This window comes from Gambusia affinis, linkage group LG21 (genome assembly GCF_019740435.1).
Source record: "Gambusia affinis linkage group LG21, SWU_Gaff_1.0, whole genome shotgun sequence".
Classification (NCBI taxonomy): Eukaryota; Metazoa; Chordata; class Actinopteri; order Cyprinodontiformes; family Poeciliidae; genus Gambusia; species Gambusia affinis.
In genome coordinates this window covers 21076174-21100602 of record NC_057888.1, presented here as the reverse complement: position 1 = coordinate 21100602, position 24429 = coordinate 21076174, and the positions used below count along the sequence as shown (strand labels likewise).

Genomic DNA, 24429 nt, shown 5'->3' with positions numbered 1-24429 from the left:
CAATATTGGATCGGTGTGTCTCTCGGCTCCTCACCTGCCCGGGTGTCATCGTTGTCCAGCAGGGGGATGTAGTCTGTCTTCCCCACCATCTCCTTCACCTGGTCGTCGAACTCCTCGGCCTCCAGCTGGGCCACGAAGTCCCTCTCCACCTTGCTCTCCAGGCCAGGCTGCGGGGGGCTGTCGGTCAGCGCGTCGCTCAGACTCAGGTCTAACTCTGCCATAGCTGGAGGACAAGGGGACACAGGCAAACAGGTCAGAAAGTCACGCAAATGAGAAAATGATCAAATAAGTAAGAGGGCTTGAGGAAACACAGTGGTGTTGTTATGAAGCCGGGACTGAAGAGGATCAAACCAAGGAGACAAACTGAGGTTGATAAGCTAAAGGGAACGCAGGCTGTTGGGCCTGGCACGCTAGTTGGTGAACTGCAATAACACATTCCTCCACCAGGGGGAACATATTCACCTGGGATTCTAAACAGAAACATCACATGAAACAACCTGTATGGAAGTACGGAAGCCCATTTCTGCCACTTTGATGAAAGAAATAAAAGTTGTATATCATAATTATGAGATAGTGACTCATTATTATGACTTGGTTCTAAATTAGGAGGAAATGGCTTTTCATATAGAGGTGAGTGTTCATTGTTATTAAGAATAATATAGATAGCAAAACACCATACAATTATATAAGATTAGTTGTTGGATTTGTGCATTTCTATCCATATTTATCTTCATATTTCATCAAATATACATTACTACTAAGATAAATAACCTGATATCGAACGGTTAAGTGTATAGCTACAAAATGGCAACATAAGGACATGAAACAGAGGAACAAATTGGCCCATACTGGCCTGTCTTCACATTTAGACAATCACAGCTCATCAGGGAGGTCACCGACTGCTGAACGCACGAGCAGATCACACACATGTGATGTTCTAACTAATATCTAATTATCATTAGATACTGCTGAATGCTACCAGTATCACACCATGTTTGAAGTTCTGCTTCCTTTCCCTTTGCTTTCATCAAATCATAAAACTCACAGCTACTTTTGGATTTAGAACAATATCAGAGCTTTTCGGTCCTAAATCCACCGTAAAGCTCAGGTGTGTTCAAAATGCTGCAGTTAAATCTACTGGAAGAGAAACAAAAATACAACTCTCTGCTGCCCTCTGCTGGAGTCTACACTTACTACAGAAATATCAGATTTCTTGCCTCAAATTTGATCTCACAACATGCATCCAGTGCCTGTAACGTTCGTTGGTGTGACTATGTCAGTGTGAATGTTGCATAAAAAAAAAAATCACTTTGAATGTTTCATTCATTTAACTTTCCCTGAAGATTTGACATCCAAAAGCTGATTTAACTGATGTTTCCCAAACCAACATGTTGCTCAGCGAACAATAGGAAGTCCTTAAATCAGTATATAAATAAACACAAGCACACACACGAACAGAGCATCAGCTGCTGTAAATAACTGCTTGGAGAGAGCAGGGTGTGTCTGCTGCCTCCACCACAAAGCCATGCTGGTCAGCGAAAGAAAAAAAAAAACCTTGCTGCCATTTTTAGCCCCACCTCATCTGCACGTATGTGTACTACAGTACCCAGCGTATGCCAACTGCATCGTGTTTCTGTGTGCAAAGTGGACGGGTTGGAAATGTAGAACCAGTCGCCATGGAGTGTGTCTGTTGTGTTCAGCTGCTTCTATTTGCCTTGCGGTTTACCCACATGACAGCAAGAGCCGAGGCTTTTCATTATCGCCGGACCCCATCCCACTATTCAGTGCCAGAAAGTACCATTCTTGTTTTTAGTCCCTTTTTGCTTCTTTTTGACTCCAGTCGGACACCGTAGTTGATGCAGAGCTCAACGTTTCCTGAATTTCCTAAACTGTGCTCGATTAAAACATTAAATATTTTTGGGTTGAACCTATAAGTTTCAATTTCAAAGCAATTGTAATTTGGAAGTATAAATTTTGCTAGAAAAAGTATTTAAAACTTCTTGAGACCAAATGGGAGTTCAGAGTAAACAATAGCAGTTGCACCTGCAAATTAGACCCTAATCCATTTCCTGCTCCATTCATTCAATCAGACACCAAGATACTTTGGCTCTTCCCCTCTGAGGAGGATTCTGACCTCTGACTTGTTTTTATCTGGAGAACCACAGCCTCATACTTTGAAACAAAAATCCTTCAACCGCAATCATGGTGAATGTGGCCCTCTATAAGCTTAGCGTCGGCGTTGCTGCTGCAGCTGTCAGGGTAATAGGTGACGCAACGCATATGAGTGACATAACGCTTAGCATAATTCATAAATCCCTTTTCCCTGAAGAGAATTGAAAGCCAAGCGTGTACCATCAGTTTCCTAAAGAGATGAGCCAGCATTGTTCTGGAGAACAACTCAACCAAATAATTATCAGGTCAACATTAACAGTCCAGGCAAAAAGAATGATTTGAAGTGCTTTACAAATCAGATATGTACAGATCTTGTACTTATCTGAGATCTACCAAGGTCAGTCAAATTGTTCCCAAACTCCTCCTTTCCTTTCTGGCTTAGAAATAATAATCACTACTCCAGGGCGCTGTTTTCACAGAACACAACATATAATTAGCAAGCTGGAGTTAACAATCGCATAGTCGGGTTAGTCTGAACCAGGAAGACCTTGAATACCTTTTGTTCACGGTTCATCGTTCAAAGCAATGAATTGAGTTGATTTAAAATGGCACTTTGAGCATTTTGGTCTCTGCTCCTCTCCAATTAGCCGTTAGCTTCAGCCACTGGTACAATCCAATATGGATTAATACTAAATAAAAACACCAGGAGGCTTATGTACTATGTGGCTATTTCACATATTTTAACAAAGCCTCTCAAAAAGTATTCAACTTTAAACTCCCTCTAATACTGGATATTTTCCGTTGCTATTTGCCCAATTCCTGTATCTGGAACATCTTCCACAGCAGCGGAAACAAAAACACATACAGTATGTTCAAGTCTTTCTGAGATCTTTGGACTTGAAGTCTTTTATACAGTAACCAAAACCATCAGTGATTTTTTACAATCTGGCTTCCTGTATTCACTGATTTTCACTTCTCTAGAACAAACATAAATCCTCTGAATCTTGCTTTTCAGCATTTTCTACAGTTTCTCTTCTTCATGCAACTCCCTAATAAGAATCTGTAAAAAAAAAAAAAAAAAGAAGGAAAAAACCAAATGTGGCACGAATTGGATAAAAACAATGAAACTTAACTACCACTTGGTCCAGTGTTCCTGCACTTTTCCAGGCTCATGTTTAAATGCTTTCTTTGAACATCTGAGTACAGAGTAAATTTATCTAGAACATTCACATTCTGAATGTTCTATAAATCAGTAAAGAAGGTGATGCTGAGGTCGCGTTCCATTTGTGCAGTCGCCCGAAGCACAATTCCTCATTATTAATATTTTTGGAAACGTTAAATAACCTCCACTTTAGAATTTACAACACCTAAATGTGAAAAACCTGGACTGAGTCATCGTTTTAAACCCACTTTGTGTGCTTTTGATACTTTCAACCTGTCTTTTTTTGTTTGACTCTTAAACCAGACCCAGTTTTAAAACCACATCAGGTCTGAAACCATCTAAGTTCTAAACGCCAAAATAGTAGGAAAATGGTCCTTGTAAAACAGTTTTAATGAGGGTTTAAATTCGGGTTATCTCACAGAATAAGGCCCTATAAAATCCATTTTGTTCTTTTTAATAGTCTCTTTTTGGACCTAAATTCTTTCTTTTTTTCAGTTTTAATGTTCCGAAACACAGAAGCAAGAAAAAAATAGAAAAAAAAAAACATTGAAGGGAAATGACATTATGGTTTCATAAGACCCAATTAAATCGGAAAGACTAATTTGAAAAATGAATGTCTTGAGAAAGCAACATCAATAAATAAATATTTAGCAAAATTTTCAGTGAACTCCAATCCAGAACCGTGCAGCATTCTGGGGAATGTAGTCAGAGGAAAGACTTTAGCTGCTCAACCTTGAACGTCCAGCTAACCAAGGTTGGTACCCTCAACTAACTCATTCAATGTTTGGGTACTTAGCAACAAACTGTGACTTGTGCAGCAGCAGCTTAAAGTTTCACCACTGTGTCTCATAACTGCTTAAAAATAATGAACAGCGTGGAGCGAAAACTGTGGATAAAACAGGAAAGGACACACCTCATCAGTTTGGAAGAAAAATGATTACCATCAATATCGACTGATATGAAATGCTTACATAGAGATATATTTTTCACTCATATCGTCCAGGCCTTTTCTAATAAAACAAGATGAAACGTTTTAACTCTATGTTAAAGATATATAACAATAAAAAAGTCACTTTCTCTTTCAAAAACATATTTGTTCAATAGAAAACAGAAAAAAAGTCTGGAAACGGAAACATTTGTCCGTCTTTACGTTCTCCCCATTCACCCCCTCCCATACTTATCTAGATGTAGAAAAGGAAGGACATTCTGTGTAGGAACCCTGTCCTCTACGGACATTCTCTGACAGTCTGAGTTCTTTAGCTTTAGCCAGCAGACAGTGCAGCTACACGGTGACATGTGACTGGAAGACATGAAAACAATCACAGTCCCAACAGCCAGGAGAGATCCAATGAACAGAGGTCAGTGATGTCACTCACTGAGGTGGGACACTTCCTCTAAACTCTGGCCTTCCCTACTGAGAAGCTGGGTGTGTACTCTGGGACTGAGTGTGTGTGTCGGATATAAACAGAGTTGGCTCGTGTTGCGGCTTAAACGGGTCTGGCTCTCTGCGGCGGTTGCTACAGGCTTCTCCTGTTACTATCACATTGAGTCAGACTCTAACTGAGAGAAACACTGAATACTTCCTCCATTCTGATCATATATTTCGTGATTACAAAGGTTTGTTCTAATGCCCTAGGTGAGAAGCTGCAATGCCTGGCAAAAAAACCCCTGAAGTATTCCTCTTGAAGGTACTATGGTAACATTAGACCAAAATTGAAGATAATACAACATCCCACTCAGGATGGCTTAGCTTCAGCTAGGGAAGCTAGTCTGATGGATAGACCTATATACATGACAGGCTGGACCTACACCCAGGTCCAGATTACCTGGACCAGCTTATCTGGACCTGGGTTTAGAGAGAAAGCATACCATAAGTACAGTCTTGTCTGTCTGTCTGTCTTATGAAGACGGTTTGGTCGTTGTGGTTGTGCTTGACATTATTCCAACTTTTTTCTTTGCTCTGCTTAGTTCCATCTGATGGGACAGCTGATGAGGGACTTTCAGTCCCAGCTCAGTTTCTCTTTCTCTTTCTCCCTTTCAAAACACTGGAACTGACCAATGGTATACTTTCTGTTTGCCCAACAGACGACTACCTTTATGTTTTTTTTGCAAAGTCAAATGTTTAGCTGAGACATTTTGTGTTTTACACACCTCAATGCCATTTTTGCTTTTGACCTTAAAATATTGTTGGATTATAGTGGAACCTCTGCAGCCCTTGGTAGAGAATATCTAAAATATTCAAAAATGCATCTTGAGAGGATTAATCACCTTAGTGCATACTACTTGGCAGGCTATTGGCTAGCATTTGTAAAGCAGCCAATCCAGAGTCACTATTTATTTTTCATGGAGCTGATTGGCTGTACTCCAAGAGCAGACCGTTGATGTTAGCTTCTGTGGTAGTGCCAAGATTTTTCCATTGTGTGGATTAATGGATGTTTTGGTACATTTGTTGTTTGAACTATTAAAATCGGTGAAACAAGCGTTTTTTTTTTGTTTTTTTTTTGTTTTTTTTTTGTGTTAAATATTTGCTGACAACTGTGGTCACTAGCATTGCGAACACCAGGGAATGAGTGTATTCTGCAGTTAACAACCTAACGAGGGTGAGATGAACTTCATTTACCTTCTTGCCTTAGCAATGGTTACCTCCAAAGAAAAGTGTGCAGCCTGATGGCTATTGCCCAACAGACGTCCAAATAGATGATTATTTGGAAGGAAATATAGCAGTGTGATGAATTAGTGCTTCCTAACTCATCACACTTTGAAGGAGAGACGTTGGGTTACAGCGAAGACGCCTTAGAATCCCAATCAAGGAATTAAAAACATTGGCAGAAATGTCAGGATTGAGCTCAACTTCAGGCCCAAAGTTACTTAGGTTTCATTTTAAAATGTTAGCAACTTCTCTCAAACAGAGAGAAGTTAAGGTTCCCTCTGATTCCACCTGTTGAACATCTTTACTTTGTACGTCTAGTTTTCAACAGCATGGACGGCCAGAGGAAGATTAAAACAATCAAAACAAGTTTATGTCATGCAAGTGACAGCAGCAGATCAGTGTTGTTGGTGTCAACTTGTTTTCATAAGGAGGGAGTGGAATCGTCCTCGGAGATTTAAATGTTCCTGATTCTTTCACTACTGTCGTCAATGACATTCAAATCATACATTGCTGACATACAGACATACAGATGCTGTCAGTAAACTTCCACTGAAACCACACAAACACAGGACTTTCATTGTGTCCTGACACACACCTCCATGAATCCAAGATATTTAAACTGATTGAAAATGGGAAAATCTGTTCTTCTCACATTTCTACTTCAGGCGTTTTATTCAAATGATCCTGGCGCACCCGGCCAAGTGAAGTGAGACACACCTAGGCCTTCAGCACATTCCCAGTCTGGGAATTTCGCTGGTTAAAGAAAAAACAAACTGAAATTCACAACTGGAAGGGGGGTTTACCAGTTGGTAAACTGGTAACTCCGGCTGCATGGCAACAGTGGAAGGGACATCTTCTTGTTCAACGCAGTCATTCATTCATCTTAACACTTAATAGCAAGGTGTTATCTTGCTTTCTGAAATACAGATAACACAATTCTTTGATCATCTGCATGCATCTTCATGTAAACATTGCAGTTCTTCCTCTTTCAAGTGACACATTTTATCACGGTTCATTTCCTCCTTTACAAGAAGAACAGCGCCGGTGTGCATATTCCCAGACACACCCAACACCAACACACCCACATGCACGGGCACACACACCCACACACACACACACACACACCCACGTGTTTGTGTAAGAGGATGCTGGCATGTCCTCCATCAGGCTCTGCGGCCACCAGGAATAAGACGGGTGTAGAGATGCTGATGACAGAGCTGGTGGCCAGGAGTCCTACTGAGCGGAGCTGGTTTAGGACTCACTACTGACACACACATTTCTTGATTTGGTTTTAGATTTTACTTCTATATGGAAACAATAAAAAAAATTAAAAAAAAGTTCTTTAATGTAAAAGTGTTCAAATCTTCAATAAATAGCACTTTAGTATAATGGAACCTGAGTCAAGTTGTTCCCCCCACCTTCTCCATTTGAATAAACATTGGTGTCAACCATGCTCTAAGTATGTGCAGCAAAAAAAATAATTAAAATTGTGCTGCTATTATTTTGAAGATGTTAATAAATGCTTCCAGAGGTCATCTTTCTCCCCACTGCCAGACGTAAAATTTGTTTCTGCACAAACGTAGCACCAACGTTTGACACCACATGTTGATTGATTTTGTAAATGCGGAGGGGTTGGTGGACCCTTCTTGGGTTCTGGAAACATTTAATATCTTTAAAATGACAGTGGTACAAACATAGCACAAACATTTGACACCAATCTGAGTGAGGTGGATGGGGCAAACTTCACTGTAGTCGTAACAACAAGAGTGGAGTGCCACCCTGTTGTATTTTCTTATGATCCTTTACACAATTAGAATTTGAGGATTTTTGAAGTGAGGTTCTCATAACAGGTTGAAAACAATTAATATTTTATAGATGCTAACTCTCTTTGCATCTTTATTTAGCATAAATCCATATTAGTCAGTCAATTAAGGCAGCAAGAACAAAGCAGACTAAGAACTCCAGTCTCAAAAAGTGCTTCATACAGGAACATCAATGGTGGCTCACCACCTCCAGCATCAATTTTCTGTACAAATAATCATTGGCTTCTTTGTAATTAACCATGTAATGCAAATACAAGAATGATTTCAGGTTGATAAAACAAGTGTTTCTGTATGCCCCCAAGAACATTTTGAAATTGGAAGGATTTATTTTATTTTTATTACTGAGAGGCCACACGGAGACGTGTTGGACGTGTTCAGAGGAGAGGATGATGCTGAGGCTGGAGCCACCAGGACAAGAGGTCCAGCAGCATCACCTGCTTAAACTGACTCCCTTCTTTTCTGCAAGTACAAACTGGATGTCTTTTTTTTCCCCCGATTCAACACACATATTTGGTTTCTCTACCACAAACCTTGGAATTGTTTGTTTACAACACCTTAACCGCTCTACATGTTAGTAAGAATGAGTAAGCACCACCGCATAAATCTGCTGAGTCACAGATGATTCAATGACACTGTGCTCCCTGTTACATTATGGATGATGTCAGACACTAAAAGGCCAAAAAGAGGAAGTTAACTAATGTGGTCATCATGCTATAAGGTCAGCTTGTGACATTGCTCCCAAAAACATTTGGCTTTCATTTTCTATTTCGGCTTTCATTTTAATTTCTAGGGCTACAACTAATCATTATATTAGTAATCGATTATTCTAATGATTAAGGAATCAATCATTAGCTTAATTCAACAGATTCAAAATCTGTTGAATTTGCACATTCAACAGATTTTACTGTAGAATGTGTGTAGAATGTCTTCAGTCTTTTTAAATAGAATATTGGAAATACCTTAAAAATTCAAATACTACAATTCCTTTTCTTAAATACAAAAATAAACATGCAACAATGCAACACAGCATTCCTTTATTGAGTTTGAACCAGCTGAAACTTTTTGAATTTTGAATGACATATTTAAAGGTGTATTTATTCTTAAACTAAAGATACGCTGATATCTTGTATTGTTTTGACCTGATTACTGCTCTGAGCATGTTTTTCAGCAAATGACCTTGTTTGGAATCTAAATACTTGATCGATTTCTAAATTAGTTGATTATTTCAATAATCGATTCATCACGATTAATCCGATCAGTCATTTCAACCGCTCCTGCCAGTCACATCCAACAATAATCCAACAGTATAATTTGAAGAAAACAGCACAGAGTCCAGATGAGTGTGTGTAACCAGACTTTTGCTTAGAGTGTAATTAAAGATGCTGATGAGTGTGTTAAAGAGGAAATACCACTGGGTTTGCTTTGCATGGAAACAGGTTGCTTTATTAGAATGAGGGGGCACATCTCTGTTAACCTCTCCCCATATGCAGCAGTCATGTGGGCCTGTGAGCGGTTTCCCGCGTAACCAGCAGCTCCATGGGAAAACCCTGGAGCGCAGTAGGATGGATGTGATTGGATCGCAGGGCGCTAAAACTTATCAGTAAACCAACAGGAGAGGAGAACAATGAGCTACTGTTCAATCTTCTGACTGAGGACCAAAAAAAAGGTTGCATTCAGGTGAAATGAGAGCAGTACATTGGGAAAGAATTAAGTTTTGTTTTTTTTGTTTTTTTAATGAGGCGGTTCAATAGATTTTTCTAAATCAGGGTGTCCAAAGTCCAAAATGTTCAAAGAGAGGTTTAGACATCTCAGCAGATTATTCAGGCATCAGAGCACGTTAAGAGTTATTTTAATGCACTGCAAATCCACTTGTGTATGAACCATATCCACAAAATACTTTTTTTTTTTCAATTCATATGTGTACTTTGACCTTTAAGTGTATTTCCCACTGAGTTGAATAACAACACTTGAAGGGTTTGCTCAGCACACAGAAGGAAACACAGGTACTTCAGATTGTGCATTCAGTCAAAATGCATCTAAAGCAACTTACATTAGTAAAGAGGTATCCATATTAACATCAATATTTATAAAGCTAAATCATTTATTTAAATATAGTAAAATGCTTTTGAAGTTCACTGCTAACTTACTTCAGGGAGTATTGCTAACTTACTCTGCTGCCAACTTACGGACATAAACTTTGGAAGTTTAACGAAAACTAGCAGCCAATGTCCAAAGCGTCGTACTTTTTTTTAACCGGTTGTTAAATTGAATTCAAAATTGAAAACTACTTTATAGATCCCAAAGGGAACTTAAACAAATTTAAAGCTCAAACACACAAATATATGCACATCTCATAGTGTGTGTTCTCCTGATTTGTTCTCATCAGCCAAAGTGTGTTTGAAGTTTTGCTACCTTCTCAGAACTCCACTGTGTGTACTCGTGTGTGTGTGTGTGGGTGTGTGTGTGTAGGTGTGTGTGTGTGTGTGGGTATGTGTGTGTTTGGTGCTGGAGTGTACCCTGATGAAGCCCACAGAGGGCCCGGTCCAGTCAAAGAGCCAGTGTTTACTGTCTGACCAGGAGGCTGCATGGTGTAACAGAATTACTCAAGCCTCTCAGGACTTGAAGTTTTTATAATTCAGCACTTGTTGGAGCCCATTAGAGGTTGAGAGAGAGACAGGTAATGTTGCCCATATGCCACACCGTGCCTCTCTCTTTCTCTCTCATACACACACACACACTGAACATCAACATGAATGGACTCCCTGTAAGTCCTTGTTTTCTCGCCTACACACACACTGAGCATTTCTTTGCCCTATTGTTGCAAATGTGAGGCTGTACACATTGCGATGGAATGCAAAGCAGCACGAACACACACTCACACACTGAGGTCAAACTCTAATCCCAAAACAGACAGTAGTGGACACACTCTTGCATGGTGAACGCAGCAGACTGGTCTGCCACAACAACACCAAACTCCATACAAAAAAAAATATTTGAAGTTGAAAAACCACACATCCATGATACATGAACACTGCTCCCTTCAGTGTGATAAATTACTAAATGGGTTCTGGCTAAAGGGCATGCATTATACATGATGCAAAGAGCAGTGATTGATTAGGAGAAGACTGCTTTTAGAGCTGATGCTAATGCTAGTAGAGATCTTCAACCAGGTGGATCTGTATTAGCGAACCAAAGTCCCAGCCTTTGTAAAATTCCCCTAAAAGTCATCTGATCGTTGTGTTTTACGGAGATACAAGATTCAACTGACAGATATGAATCCAAAGGCTTTGCAAGATTATGTTTCCAGTGAATATGAGGGAATAAAAAAGGCAAAGCATGCCTTACAAAGGACTGAGCGATAACAGAGAGCTGACGGTGGATGGTTCACTCCCTTCAGTCTTGCGTTTATCACAGACATGTCTGAACTGTGACTGACCCCTCCACCCACTCCTCCTATGCCTCCTCAGAGCAGAAATGTTTAGCCTGCAAATATCCAGAATGGATTTCTTTATTAAAATAGCCCAATTTTCTAAAAAGACATGCAACTATTGACAGAAAACCCCTTAAGCTAACTTTATACCAACAGAAATCCCACGCATTTCAACTATGAATACTTTATTCATACTGAAACGAGAAGGATCTCTGGTAGCAGTCAGTCTTTCAACGAATCTGAAGAAACCTCTAACACTGAAGATGTTGCTCTGCTAATCCACCTCGTTAAATCTTAAATCCATCTGGACGTGTGGTTTAGAAAGTTATTTGAGCGTATTTTTTATTTGAGCTTTGGGGATGCTAATCATGTGCTGCTAATACAAAAACGACAACAACAAAAAAAAAAACCTGTTGCTATGGTTACACTTCCTAACAACTGTCTGGTAGGAAAGTGGCAAAAGAATAATCCTTCTAGCAGCACAGGATCTAAAACCAGATGACATACCAATATAAACATACATATGAACTAAAGTCTTCAAAAAGAACAAATCCAAACAGAGATCCTCCCACAAGGATTGTGCAGCCATTAGATCTGGCTTCCATTAGTTTCTAAATCCGTCAGTGACATCTTGCTACCAATAAATAAAGACCACAGCTCTGACAGAGACATGCATACTCTACTGCCGAAGGGTGCATTTGATTTATTAATTGGGGGACATTGGTGAACTGTGGTGTGTTAATGATTCATAACGACCAGCAGCATCGCAACAAAGACCACATTTATGTCTGCAAAACAGAACTTTGTCAGGAAAAGCTTTAGACACTTCTGCTTCCTTAAAACAAGATTTCTATTTGATTCAATCAGAAACTGGACTATTTGAACACAACTGCAGATTTCTGCTTTAGAACAGTAACTATTCTACCTTACTCATTTTCAAATCAGCTGTTTGCATTTTGAAGTGAACAGTCTGAAGGGGACAAATGTTTGTGAGTTCTAATAAAGGAGAAAGATTTGAAGTCGTAGGAGAAACCCAGGTTTCAGCAGAAACTTGTTATAGGTAGACTAACTGTATGATGTTAACTAGTCAATCATAAAAGAATTTGGATAAATGACCCCCTACAGTTCACAGTTTCCATTGGAACATAATTGCAAACTATTCAAGGAAAGTTTGCCCATTAGTTTATTTTCATACAGCATATCTAAAATATTTAAAGAAAACGCAGCTTAGGAAGCTGAAATACCTTGGTGTAATGCTACTTAACACAATATTGCAAAGCAGCCAATCCAGGAGTGTCATTTCTTTTCCCCTTGGCACTGATTGGATGTATTGGAGACATGAGATACCCTCTGCAGCTGTGGTTCCACTGTACAGGACATCAAGGTATATGAGGTATTTAAAATACCTCATGTTTTTAAGTGGGTTTATCAAGTATTTGTGGATTTTGGCTATTCGTGAGCAGATATGAGAATTTTTTTATTTTTTTTATTTGCTTTTATGCATATGATGTCTCCATTGATGTTTAAAGCATCCATAAGCCTACCTATACATCCCTGTGTGTGACGTCCTGGTGTCTGTCCTGTTGTGTAATTCCCTGCAGGCTGATTGACAGCGGTAAAGCCTGGCTGCTGCCACACGGGTCCAGCTGCTGCTGCCACAGGGGATTACAGCGGATGGTTCACTCTGTACCGACCCATCCTTCCTCTCCGCATCCCTCCATCATTCCATTCACAATCACAATTCAATCAGCTGCTGACATGAAATCTCACCCCCAACTCCTCCCATCCACCTAATGCAAACACATAAAGTGTTAACCCACGCACATTAATGAGAGGGTCAGGCATGTTCAGAGAACTGACCAAATGATAGGCAACAAACTTAAAGGCAGTCCTTTAGCAGGGGAGTCAAAATAACTGATATCTTGATATAATAGGTACTAGAAAAATGAATTATTCAAAGACACAAAATCGTTACAGACCATTCACTAGAGATGGGTCAAACAACACCGATGCATTAGCGCCACACCTGTCAAGTTTTCTGCAACAACCCTATTCCTGACATTATTGGGGCCTGCCCATAGCAATGCATAAGGAGAGCAGTGACTGACTTGCGAAGCAAGTCAGTCACTGCCTCCATGCATTGCATGGCAGGCACCTATTGTTCTACACCCAATAGAATGTCTCTTTAAGTATTATTATTTATTATTCTTCCGTCACCCGGAATGCGGCTCGTACCGCTGCGAGCCCACCCACAAAAGTGGTATCAAAACGTGCGGCTCGATCCCGGGAGGTGTGCTATTACTTCTGGTGGGATTTGGAGTTACCATGGCGACGTAAAAAGCAAAAAACGACCCCAAAATCACTAACGAGCTCACCAGGTGAAATCTCGTCGTCAAGGGGACGAAGCAACCTCTAAATCTTAAAAATACCCTATTTTTGAGGATTTTCTGTGTCGTCATAACTTCATGTAGAAACGCCATTCAAACTTCATTTTGTAGATACGTCCGTGATCTCTTTTAAAGTGAAGACAGCACGTCAATATGTATTATGGTTTGTCCACAACTTCTTTCTAAGCGACCCAAAGTTTTTGATTTTTGGAAAAATCAGAGTGTGAAGGCCGCTCCGCTAGAGTGAGAGTCAGAGCGACATTTTGACCCCAAATCATTTTTTAACTCGCCCTCACGCTCACAAATATTGCATGATTGGTATCAAACTTGGTCATGACATTGATACGCGTGCCTGCTCCGGTCAAATGTTTTCAAAAATTATCTAGCGCTTACAGTTTTCTCTCCAGGTGCTTCAGAGCAAAGTCATGCGCCAGGGTAGCAGACAGATCTCACTGATTCACTTCCATGTATTTCTGAAAAATTTCAGACCTTGGCACACACTTTTTTTATCTCATCGCTGTTAATACTGTGAGTGAGGTAGAGATATGAATGGCGGGACTATGTGAGACGACAAATAGCCCTCTCATATGCTTCAAACGGTTTTCGAATATGTATTACGGTTCAACGGAAACAGTTTTTGCAATGCTTTTTTAGTCAAACTGGCTGGCTCAAACAGAGAATTGTCTCCCCTGGATGTCTCACTCACAGCTGGCAGAGAGGATTATTTACCATGGCAACGGAACCCAGAGCAGGGAGAGCTGCTGAGGACTACAACACGCATCACTGTAGTTCGAACTACTAGTTCAGTTAAAACAGAGGAGGACTGAGCTGGCCTTTAGAAAAACTTGCTGCTATGGGCTGTATATAACTAATTTAACCCTGTCACTGTTACACATGGGATGAGTCTAGCCCTTTGAAATGAAGCTTACTGAAAATTTCAAAATAAAAGCCCTTGAAAATTTTTACATCAGGTCATTGCTTTTTTGAGCGTTATATGACTGATTTAATCCAATGACTGTTACACATGGGATGACTTTGACCCTTTCAAATGAAGCTTAACAAAAATTTCAAAATAAAAGCCTTGGGAATTTTTACATCATGTAATTGCTCTTTTTGGCTTTATGTGACTGGTTTATCCAAAGCACTCTTACACATTGGATTAGTGTGGGCATTTAATATGAAGCTTACTGCAAATTTCAAAATAAAAGTGATATCATTCTGCATTATCTGTTTATCCGAGGTTAGGGAACTGCTTGGCGCAGCAAGGCAGTTGATTAGCATTAGCTTTTTAGCTTAAATAAGCTATTTTCTATTTTTCAGACTTATTAGCCATGTTTAGTATACTTAATGGAGTAAGTAAATGACAGTAAACATTCTAATGATACCCCACATGCTACTGAAAGTATTTATGCTTACATTAGCATATTTGCTCATTTTAGCTAATACACTTACTTTATCATACTGAATGTTGCATGTCCAGCTTACTTAACATTCTTGTGATTCTCCACATGCTATTGATTACATTGCAGCTTTCTTTAGCATTGATGCTAATTCTTAGCATCACAACGCTGGGTCCAAACCGACGGGCACACTTTGGCAGGCCCCAGTTAAATTTCTTCAGGAATTTTCTAGTTCTTAACTTCTTCTTCCGCGGACATTAATGCGGCTCGTACCGCTGCGAGCCCACCCACAAAAGTGGTATCAAAACGTGCGGCTCGATCCCGGGAGGGGAGCTATTACTTTTGGTGGGATTTGGAGTTACCATGGCTACTAAAAAACAAAAACACGACCCCAAAATCACTAACGAGCTCACCAGGTGCAAGTCTCGTCGTCAAGGGGACGAGGCAACCAGTAAATCCTGAAAATACCCTATTTTTGAGGATTTTCTGTGTCGTCATAACTTTATGTAGAAACGCCATTCAAACTTCATTTTGTAGATACGTCCGTGATCTCTTTTAAAGTGAAGACAGCACGTCAATATGTATTATGGTTTGTTCACAACTTCTTTCTAAGCAACCCAAAGTTTTTGATTTTTGGAAAAATCAGAGTGTGAAGGTCAGCCCGCTAGAGTGAGAGTCAGAGCATTTACATTTTGACCCCAAATCATTTTTTAACTCGCCTCACGCCACAAATATTGCATGATTGGTATCAAACTTGGTCATGACATTGATACGCTGCCTGCTCCGGTCAAATGTTTTCAAAAATTATCTAGCGCTTACAGTTTTCTCCAGGTGCTTCAGAGCAAAGTCATGCGCCAGGGTAGCAGACAGATCTCACTGATTCACTTCCATGTATTTCTGAAAAATTTCAGACCTTGGCACACACTTTTTTTTATCTCATCGCTGTTAATACTGTGAGTGAGGTAGAGATATGAATGGCGGGACTATGTGAGACGACAAATAGCCGTCTCATACGCTTCAAACGGTTTTCGAATATGTATTACGGTTCCCGAACGGGAAACAGTTGTTTGCAATGCTTTTTTTAGTCAAACTGGCTGGCTCAAACAGAGAATTGTCTCCCCCTGGATGTCTCACTCACAGCTGGCAGAGAGGATTATTTACCATGGCAACGGAACCCAGAGCAGGGAGAGCTGCTGAGGACTACAAATACGCATCACTGTAGTTCGAACTACTAGTTCAGTTAAAACAGAGGAGGACTGAGCTGGCCTTTAGAAAAACTTGCTGCTATGGGCTGTATATAACTAATTTAACCCTGTCACTGTTACACATGGGATGAGTCTAGCCCTTTGAAATGAAGCTTACTGAAAATTTCAAAATAAAAGCCCTTGAAAATTTTTACATCAGGTCATTGCTTTTTTGAGCGTTATATGACTGATTTAATCCAATGACTGTTACACATGGGATGACTTTGACCCTTTCAAATGAAGCTTAAAAATTTCAAAATAAAAGCCTTGGGAATTTTTACATCATGTAATTGCTCATTTTTGCTTGACGTGATTGGTTTATCCAAAGCACTCTTAGACACTGGATTAGTGTGGGCATTTAATATGAAGCTTACTGCAAATTTCAAAATAAAAGCCTCAATATGCCCTTAAGCATATCACGGCGGTGCAATGATATCATTCTGCATTATCTGTTTATCCGAGCTTAGGGAACTGCGTTGCACAGCAAGGCAGTTCATTAGCATTAGCCTTTTAGCTTAAATAAGCTATTTTCTATTTTTCAGACTTATTAGCCATGTTTAGTATACTTAATGGAGTAAGTAAATGACAGTAAACATTCTAATGATACCCCACATGCTACTGAAAGTATTTATGCTTATATTAGCATATTTGCTCATTTTAGCTAATACACTTATTATCATACTGAATGTTGCATGTCCAGCTTACTTAACATTCTTGTGATTCTCCACATGCTATTGATTACATTGCAGCTTTCTTTAGCATTGATGCAAATTGTTAGCATCACAACGCTGGGTCCAAACCGACGGGCACACTTTGGCAGGCCCCAGTTAAATTTCTTCAGGAATTTTCTAGTTATATTACTTTATTTCACACTCGTCCCCAAATAAAAAAAATGTCAATATGAGTGTCAAAGGTCAGACGGTCTGTCAGAGGTAAAGTGATGTCACACATCAGATAACAGTTGTGTTTGTCAAAGTGGGGGATTCTCCAAGCAACCACTCCTTTAATTGTGCATTCAAACTCTTACGGCTTCCAGCCTGACGACAGGATCAATAGTGATCAACTATTGGCTGAAAGAACAGAAGTGAAACCAGACCGAGTGATTAGTGAACCTTGTCTCCTTCGTGAAGAAAATGAGGGCAGTTAAAACAGAAAAACAGTAACAGAGCCTGATGTAATTAGATCGGTTCCCTTCACATCTGATTGTAAGGGACATAGTGAGAAACCAAACTCTACTCCTCCCCAATCTATCAACATGGACTGAATCAACATGCGGTCCACTACGAAGCTCCGACAGAGAGACTACAGACTAAACGCTTTAAATACTGGTTGTATAAAACATATCCATGGAAGGTTGAGTGGAAGGAAAGAAAGTTGACACACAAACAAATCCGGAATATGGTTAACAACTGTAGCACTTCTGGTTCTAACCCACGTTTGAATCATTTTCTATACTCCTGTGCTGTTTCTGTGTTGTGAACTTGTCACTGGAGAAACCCACAGAGATACTAAAAACAACAGAAACATTGACAACCCTAGCAGTTAAATATCAATCAAATGTAGCAAACAAACAGAATTATCTCAGCACGTTTTATTGATAATAATCCTGTTTCGGTATAAAAGACAGAAAAAAACAGCTTCATATTTTAGTGACTCTCCAAAGATCCCAGTAATGGAACATGAGCGTCTAAACCAGAGCTATTTGCCACATTGCTGCAGCATGCTGATCAGCTCCGATCAGATACACCGTTCCTGAGCCGAGCTCCGGTCCACACAGCCTCTCTAATTAAATGACAGTCAAAGAGCTCCGATCAAACTGGACCCAGTTTATCACCAGTGACAAGACTGAAAAGTCTGGATAGATAACAGACCCGCTGTGGGCTTCCTGAAGTCCAAAAGTTGTTTCTGAGCGATCAGTTGATTGTCTAAATACAGATTGTTAAACAGGACACTTATAAGTGCAGGATAATACCTTGTAACTAGGACTGCACTGATTGCAGTTTTCTGCGTGACATCGGCGATCAGTGCAGCCCTACTAATATCTAAACGAGCACACCACAGAAAAACTGAGTAACAAACAAACAGGTTTTATCTGCTTTAGGTTTCTGAGTCGCTAGTAGCGATTCTGATTCTGCTGATTCAGTGAGGAGGGGAGCAGTCCTTGTCAGACTGAGCTGCCCTCTGGGAAACTAATCAATGGTGGATTTCCTGAGCTTCCCAGTTCCTAGACAGAGACCGGGAGGAAGCCTCCTGCTGCCCTTGAAGGGAACATCCTGCTGCGGCGAGGACGACCCTGAAAGCAGCATGAACCTGCAGACGACAGGAAGCCTGCGACCTTAAGGAGGGCGGGGTTACTTCAGGTCAGTACAATGACATTCCACAGCTGGGGAACAATTCAGAATCTCTCTAAAGTAACTCTGGGAACCTTATTATTTGTTTAAATACTTCCTCACTCCTTTCCTCATTAGACTCCCCTTCCTACCAGTCTTACTTCCCTCCTAAAGACTCAGTTTTATGAACCTGACAACCAGTTGCTGTGCTCCAGAAAATATTTTCATTCAGAAATCCGTCTTTAGTTTTAAACTCAGATAACCCGTCTCCTGACAGAAACCCATGGACTACACAGTCTTTTTTTTTCATTTAGCAAAAAGAAAAGTTATTTTCCACAGCAGTTCCTCTGTGGGTCATCTTCCCACTATGAACTACCACAGTTCCCAGTGTGAAAAACAACAGATGTAAACATGGAATAACTCTCCTTCCACTTGGTCCTGACTCTAACCGGCTCTTAGCTTTAGCGTCCGTACCTATACATCATTAGTTTAGTAAAAATAACTAACCTCATGATGAAACATTTATCTAAGTTATTTTTAGTTATATCTAGTTATATTTTTCTGGCCTGATCAGGACCTGATGACGTTGGATTTTCTTTTGTTGCGATAAATCATAAAAGCGGGAACACACGTCAGACGAAGACCAACAAATCATACCCAAAGACGTGACGTCTGTATCTTAACATCCTTCTCTTTAAAGCTTTGTTCATTTATTTCTCTGGACTTCCTGGAAGAGAACACCAAGTCCGCCCTGGGCTGCTTACTAAAAAATAGATTAAAAAAAAAAAGACTAATAAATCCGCAGAAAGTAGATGGAAATACAATTGCTACATTATGAAAGTCTGATTTGAACAAACTGATTTTTTTATGTCACACACTGAGTCCTAAACCCAAGTAAAACTTTAACTAAGATTTGGCGGGGGGGTCAAATGTCAGCTGCTGCTTTGATTCCAATGAGTAACACAGTTACAGAGCTGGGTCCACTCAGTTCCACACTGAACTCTTTTCTTTGAACACTTTCTGTGTGGATTTTGTATCCATTTCTGGACTTCTCTTATTTTACGACATCCAAAAAGCTGCCAGTTCTTCGGCACGGGAGGCCGAGTGTGTGAACACAAGCCAGAGCGCTTCTCAGGAGTTAAGGAACCAGTTCACCATGACAACAAGCCACGACAAGCCCACAGGCTCATTACTCCCCAACACAAAGGCTAGCATTAAGGCTAATTTGTCCCATTAAGGATGAGCCATTTATCTCTGCAGTGTAAGCCGCTGGCACACGTGCGCGGAGGTGTTGCCGTGGTGACACTTGCAGGCTGAATGCAGGTGAACTGGTTCTCCTGATCTGGTTTAGCTTCACACAATGGTTGAGATGCTAGGAATTTCCTTTTTTTTTTTTTTTTTTTTAATCCACATCTGTTTTGGATCTAAATTCACCATTAAGTCACTAGGCAAAGAAGCGTGTATTTTTGCCTTTATTCATGGCTTGCAAAAAGAATCATCAAACTCCTGACCTGTTTGAAGATTAACTCGATTTGGGGTGGATGTGGGTGTGTTGGGCCTTATCAGGAGGCTTTATGCAAAGGCAGGCTTGCTTTAATTAGGACACTGACAGGAAAACTTCAGAGTCTGGCTTTGCATGTCGCATTGGTCATGGCCACGCAGAGCCGTTTCCACAGAAGCCAAAATAATAACCACAGCAGGCGGTTGGTTGGTGTTGGCAGCAGAGTGAGTCGGGAACGTAGACTCATAAACGTAAAGAGTCAAACAGCACCAAAAAAAATAAATAAAATTAAAACTGAATTCTTCTGTAAATATCCCACATGACTTGTGGATTCTGTTAAAATCCACCAGTTTTAACAGAATCTTATGTTAAAACAAAGATTAACACAAGATTCTGTGTTATTAGTTGAATAGTACTATTCAACTAGTATCCAATTAGTTGAATTGGGTTGGATTTTATCGCATTTAAGTGAAGTTTATTAGGACTGGATGTGATTTTCCAACATGAACCAGGGTAGAAACTGAAGCGGAGTTGAAAGGATTTATAATTTCCAACACTTTTTTACAGAATATTTCCATCGGCCTGCATCCCAAAGCGTCCCCATATCATGATGCATCCAACACCATGTGCTACTGCGACCAATATAACATGTTGTATAGATTCATCACACAAGTTAAATATTTCAAGTCTTTATCTTGTCAATTTATTGTCATTTTGATGGCCTGGTGGGTTTTTGGTTTAATGAAAAAAATAAATCAGTGTCTCAGACAATTAGAAGTAAAAATGTTCAATATTGGGTCCTCCAGGTGTCACACTAATTGGCTCATTCACTGAAAAATACTTCACACTCCACTCAATATAAAAGGTTAGATGGAAGGAGAAAGAGTGGTGGGAAAAGCAGCAGCTTAAGCAGGGAGAATCATCAAGTTAAATCCATTCGGAAATTTAGTGGAGTTTCACATGGATTCAGAAAATTAAAAGCCACTTTGGCCCAGGTGAATCCTACAAAAACCTAAAGGAGTGTGAATATTTTTTGAAAGTGCTATACATACACACTATGCATTTGGATATTTCCCAGGAATTTTCTCAACTTCCCAAAAGGCAAAGTTCTGATCTTTCCAATCCAACATGAAAACTCTGACCCTGGGTTTTGCTGCTGCCGCTGCAAAAACATCTTCAGCGTTCATCAACAGCAGTACAATCCTGATAGTGATGTGCAAACCTTTCAAAATGGGAGCAATGACAACCAGGTTTTAATCCAAGCTGCTTCATTTCCACTTTCAGTTTGGATTTCATACAAACACTCTGCTGCTGCTGCTGTTCACTGGTAACTCTGGGGTTTGTCACCAACGGAAGCCTGGCCAGGCCTAAAAACCTGATTGCTGCAGTGGAGTTGCATTAGTGCGAGCATCAAAGTGATTTAGGGATGTGACTGGACCGGGTCCATAATGAATTCCCAGACTCGCATCAGTCCCACCTCTTATTTCCTCTGCTGTAATCTGGCTGCTGGAGGATTGGGGGAGTAATCTGGATGGGAGGGAGGGCAATCCTCTCTGCTGTAATTCCTCTTTAGATCAATTCCTGTAGATGAGTGCAGCGGTGCCATCCTGCAGGTGGAAACTGGCCAGTTTTAAGCTGGGCAGAACTAAGGTCAAACAGCCAGATAACTACCAAAATAAAAGAAACTATGAGGCTAAGAGAAATGAAGTTACAATGGCTTTTTGAATTTGATTTTATGTCCAAACAATGAGAAAACATTTTGATCCACCCTTTCCATGTTTTTATATTTGACTGACTCGCCGTAGTTCCCTTTCCACACAGTAGGCGTCACCACTAATTACCACTCCACGCAGAAGAAGACTATTACAGGAGTTGATTCAAAAGAAAGCATCTTTCATCAGAATGAACTGAATTTTACCCGTTCAAATGCGTGAAAGCTGACTCATTTAGAGAACGAGAACGTTTTTTTTCTAAAACATTTTCAAAACCACTCGTGTCCACATGGGGGCGTTTTCAGAAATATTTTAGCTCCTCCCTCAGAGCTGCAAGTGGCACTAAACATGGAGTGTAGTAGATGCACATAAAATGATCACATGAGGTTAGCGGTAAACGCAACAAACAAACAAACAAAAAGAACAGCGAACAAAGACAAAAGTGCAAAGTCAACCTTCTTCTTCAGGTCATGTTGGACTAATGAGGTTCTGTACCGAAAACACGAACATGTAATCCGCCATTGTTATTTTAATGCATCAGTAGCACAACACGTCTGATGCATTTGGGGTTATAGACCAGTAGACAGCATTTCTTGCAACATGAACACGAGACATTTTTATTTTTTATGCATTCAGTTAATGCTAACATGTTAAAACCCCTAAATTGGCACAAGTGTGAAAAGGGCAATACATAAACTAGTCAAACCAGCACTTATTTATTCTACATCAATCACAGATATTTTTGAAACAGTTTCTGATTTGTGAAATCGCTACTTTGTAAGTGGGAAAGTTTTCTAAAAGAGATATTAATGGAATATCAATATCACTCATTATAAGACACAATCTTTCTACTTAGTAAAATGTCAATAATGAGCGTAATAAAACGAGTTTCTATTGCTTTGTTTGTGGAATAGATATGTACATGGTGAGCTGAAGGAGGAGGAGCTTGCCCACGGCGCCATTCATGCAGGAACCGCTACTGGTGTGGCACAAAAAGCTGCCAATGATTACAGTTCAGACAATAGTGAACGCATCTCTTCAGACACCACAGCACAAACTACAGAACGCACGTGGAACTGCTGTATCTGTTCAGCAATGCTACATCACACATACTTTTACTTTTTATGTCAGAATTCCTCCTCACAGACTGTAAAGAATCCCTCTTTTTTATATAGACTGGCTACTAACTTGCACAACTTTGCTTCCTACTCTAACTTCACTTTGCCGCTTCTACTGAAGTCGGAAATTTCGGCCAACGTGCTTATATCCTACCCAGAGAGAGAGAGGAAGAAAAACCGTGAAGACCTTATCAGAAGCGACACTTTTACAAAAAGTCACCTAGCTAGGCGGGGCTCGCCCTCTGCTTCGGTATCTTTGTTCAGGGCCTGTCAGAAAGTAAAAGTTTCCGTGCAGCACACGAATGCAGCACTAACCTACACCCATCCACGGCCGCTGTGATGCATGCTGTGAGATCACACGGCACAAAATCACCGTCATTTCACTGCTGCAAACAGCCCAGCTGTCCGCGCGAGGCCTACCCACTCCGCGAAAGGCGCTTGCTCACAGGCACGAGGAGAAAACACCAGTTTGTACATTTGAATCGGACTCACCGTTAGTTGTCTGTTTTCTGACAGCTTTGTTAGGAAGTCTCCAAGCGTCGCTGTCACAGCTAACGATCCGCCCACCCCGGAGAGTGCACGCATACTGCAGGCCCGCAGACTCAGCCCGCCCCGCCCCAGAAACGTTACGCCTCCAATCACAAACCCCGTACACTGACTGGCTCTGGTTTCACCCAATCACGTCCCAATTCAACTCTGAGTGACCACACCGCTGTCCAGCCACAGCTCCTGAGTCCGAGGTCATTTCTTCCTTCTTGCCAAATGGACCTTTGACAGACACCGTGCGCGATCAATGAAGAACTTTGACTCCTTCTACGGCACGGTGCCGGTCCAATCGCCGGGAGGAACGCCTTTGGAAGCGGCCGCTGCCCAAGAACACGCCCTAAGCCCGCACTGACACAGGAATGTCAACCGGGTTGAAGGGAATTACATCTAGTGCAGTAAACAGAGACAATATTGTACCTCACTGCTGAATGGCGGAAACTTAAAGGCTTTCGTGTTTTCAGCTCGCTGTGAAACCAAGTTTTGTTTCATGGAACAAAGCATCAAATAAAACCAGCGGAGTTTCTCTTTTTATTAAATGGATTAAATGCAGACGCTTTCTTATTACTCTAGACAGCAAGCCTGAGGGTAACTGAAATATGTAGGGCTATTTCTCATGCCAATGCTGCTAAAGTTCTGATACTTAAATAAAGACATAAAAGTTGGAGAAAGTGAAGAAGCTTGGTCAATTTTAAAGTGATTCTATACTGACATCTAGTGGTGAGAATGGTAAACATCAATATTTCAGGATGAGACAGCATATTTCGCTAATGTCTGTGGGTAGCTGGCACATTTAATAGATCTGTATGGCCGAGTTAAAATGTAACGAAACAACTTCAAGAATTAAGTAGCAGCAGGGAGACATTTTAATAGCTCAGCGTCACAATATGATGGTGATTAATCATGAGTTGAGTAAATTTTTTTCTTCTTTTTTTTTTTTTTTTTTGCTTTTTGTTTGGTAATCTGTGATATTACATTTTGTTTGACTATCTGACACGCAGAGGAATAAATACCCAA

The 24429-nt window shown here is 40.4% G+C and overlaps 1 protein-coding gene across 5 annotated transcripts in view; it reads right to left on the bottom strand.

Annotated features, from left to right (window-relative positions):
- LOC122824689 (microtubule-associated protein 4) overlaps positions 1-23483 on the bottom strand; it is a 96784-nt gene extending 73301 nt beyond the window's left edge. For 2 of the 5 annotated variants that reach the window (XM_044105564.1, XM_044105567.1), the window contains exons 1-2: positions 23362-23480; positions 35-223 (exon numbers count right to left, since the gene is read on the bottom strand). In XM_044105564.1, the coding sequence (XP_043961499.1) occupies positions 35-221 (187 nt within the window). In that variant the 5' untranslated portion in view covers positions 222-223; positions 23362-23480. Of the gene's footprint in view, positions 1-34; positions 224-23184; positions 23321-23361 lie in introns of those variants that run through there. The other 3 variants (XM_044105562.1, XM_044105563.1, XM_044105568.1) reach the window with 2 other exon arrangements.
- Positions 23484-24429: the final 946 nt, after the last annotated feature.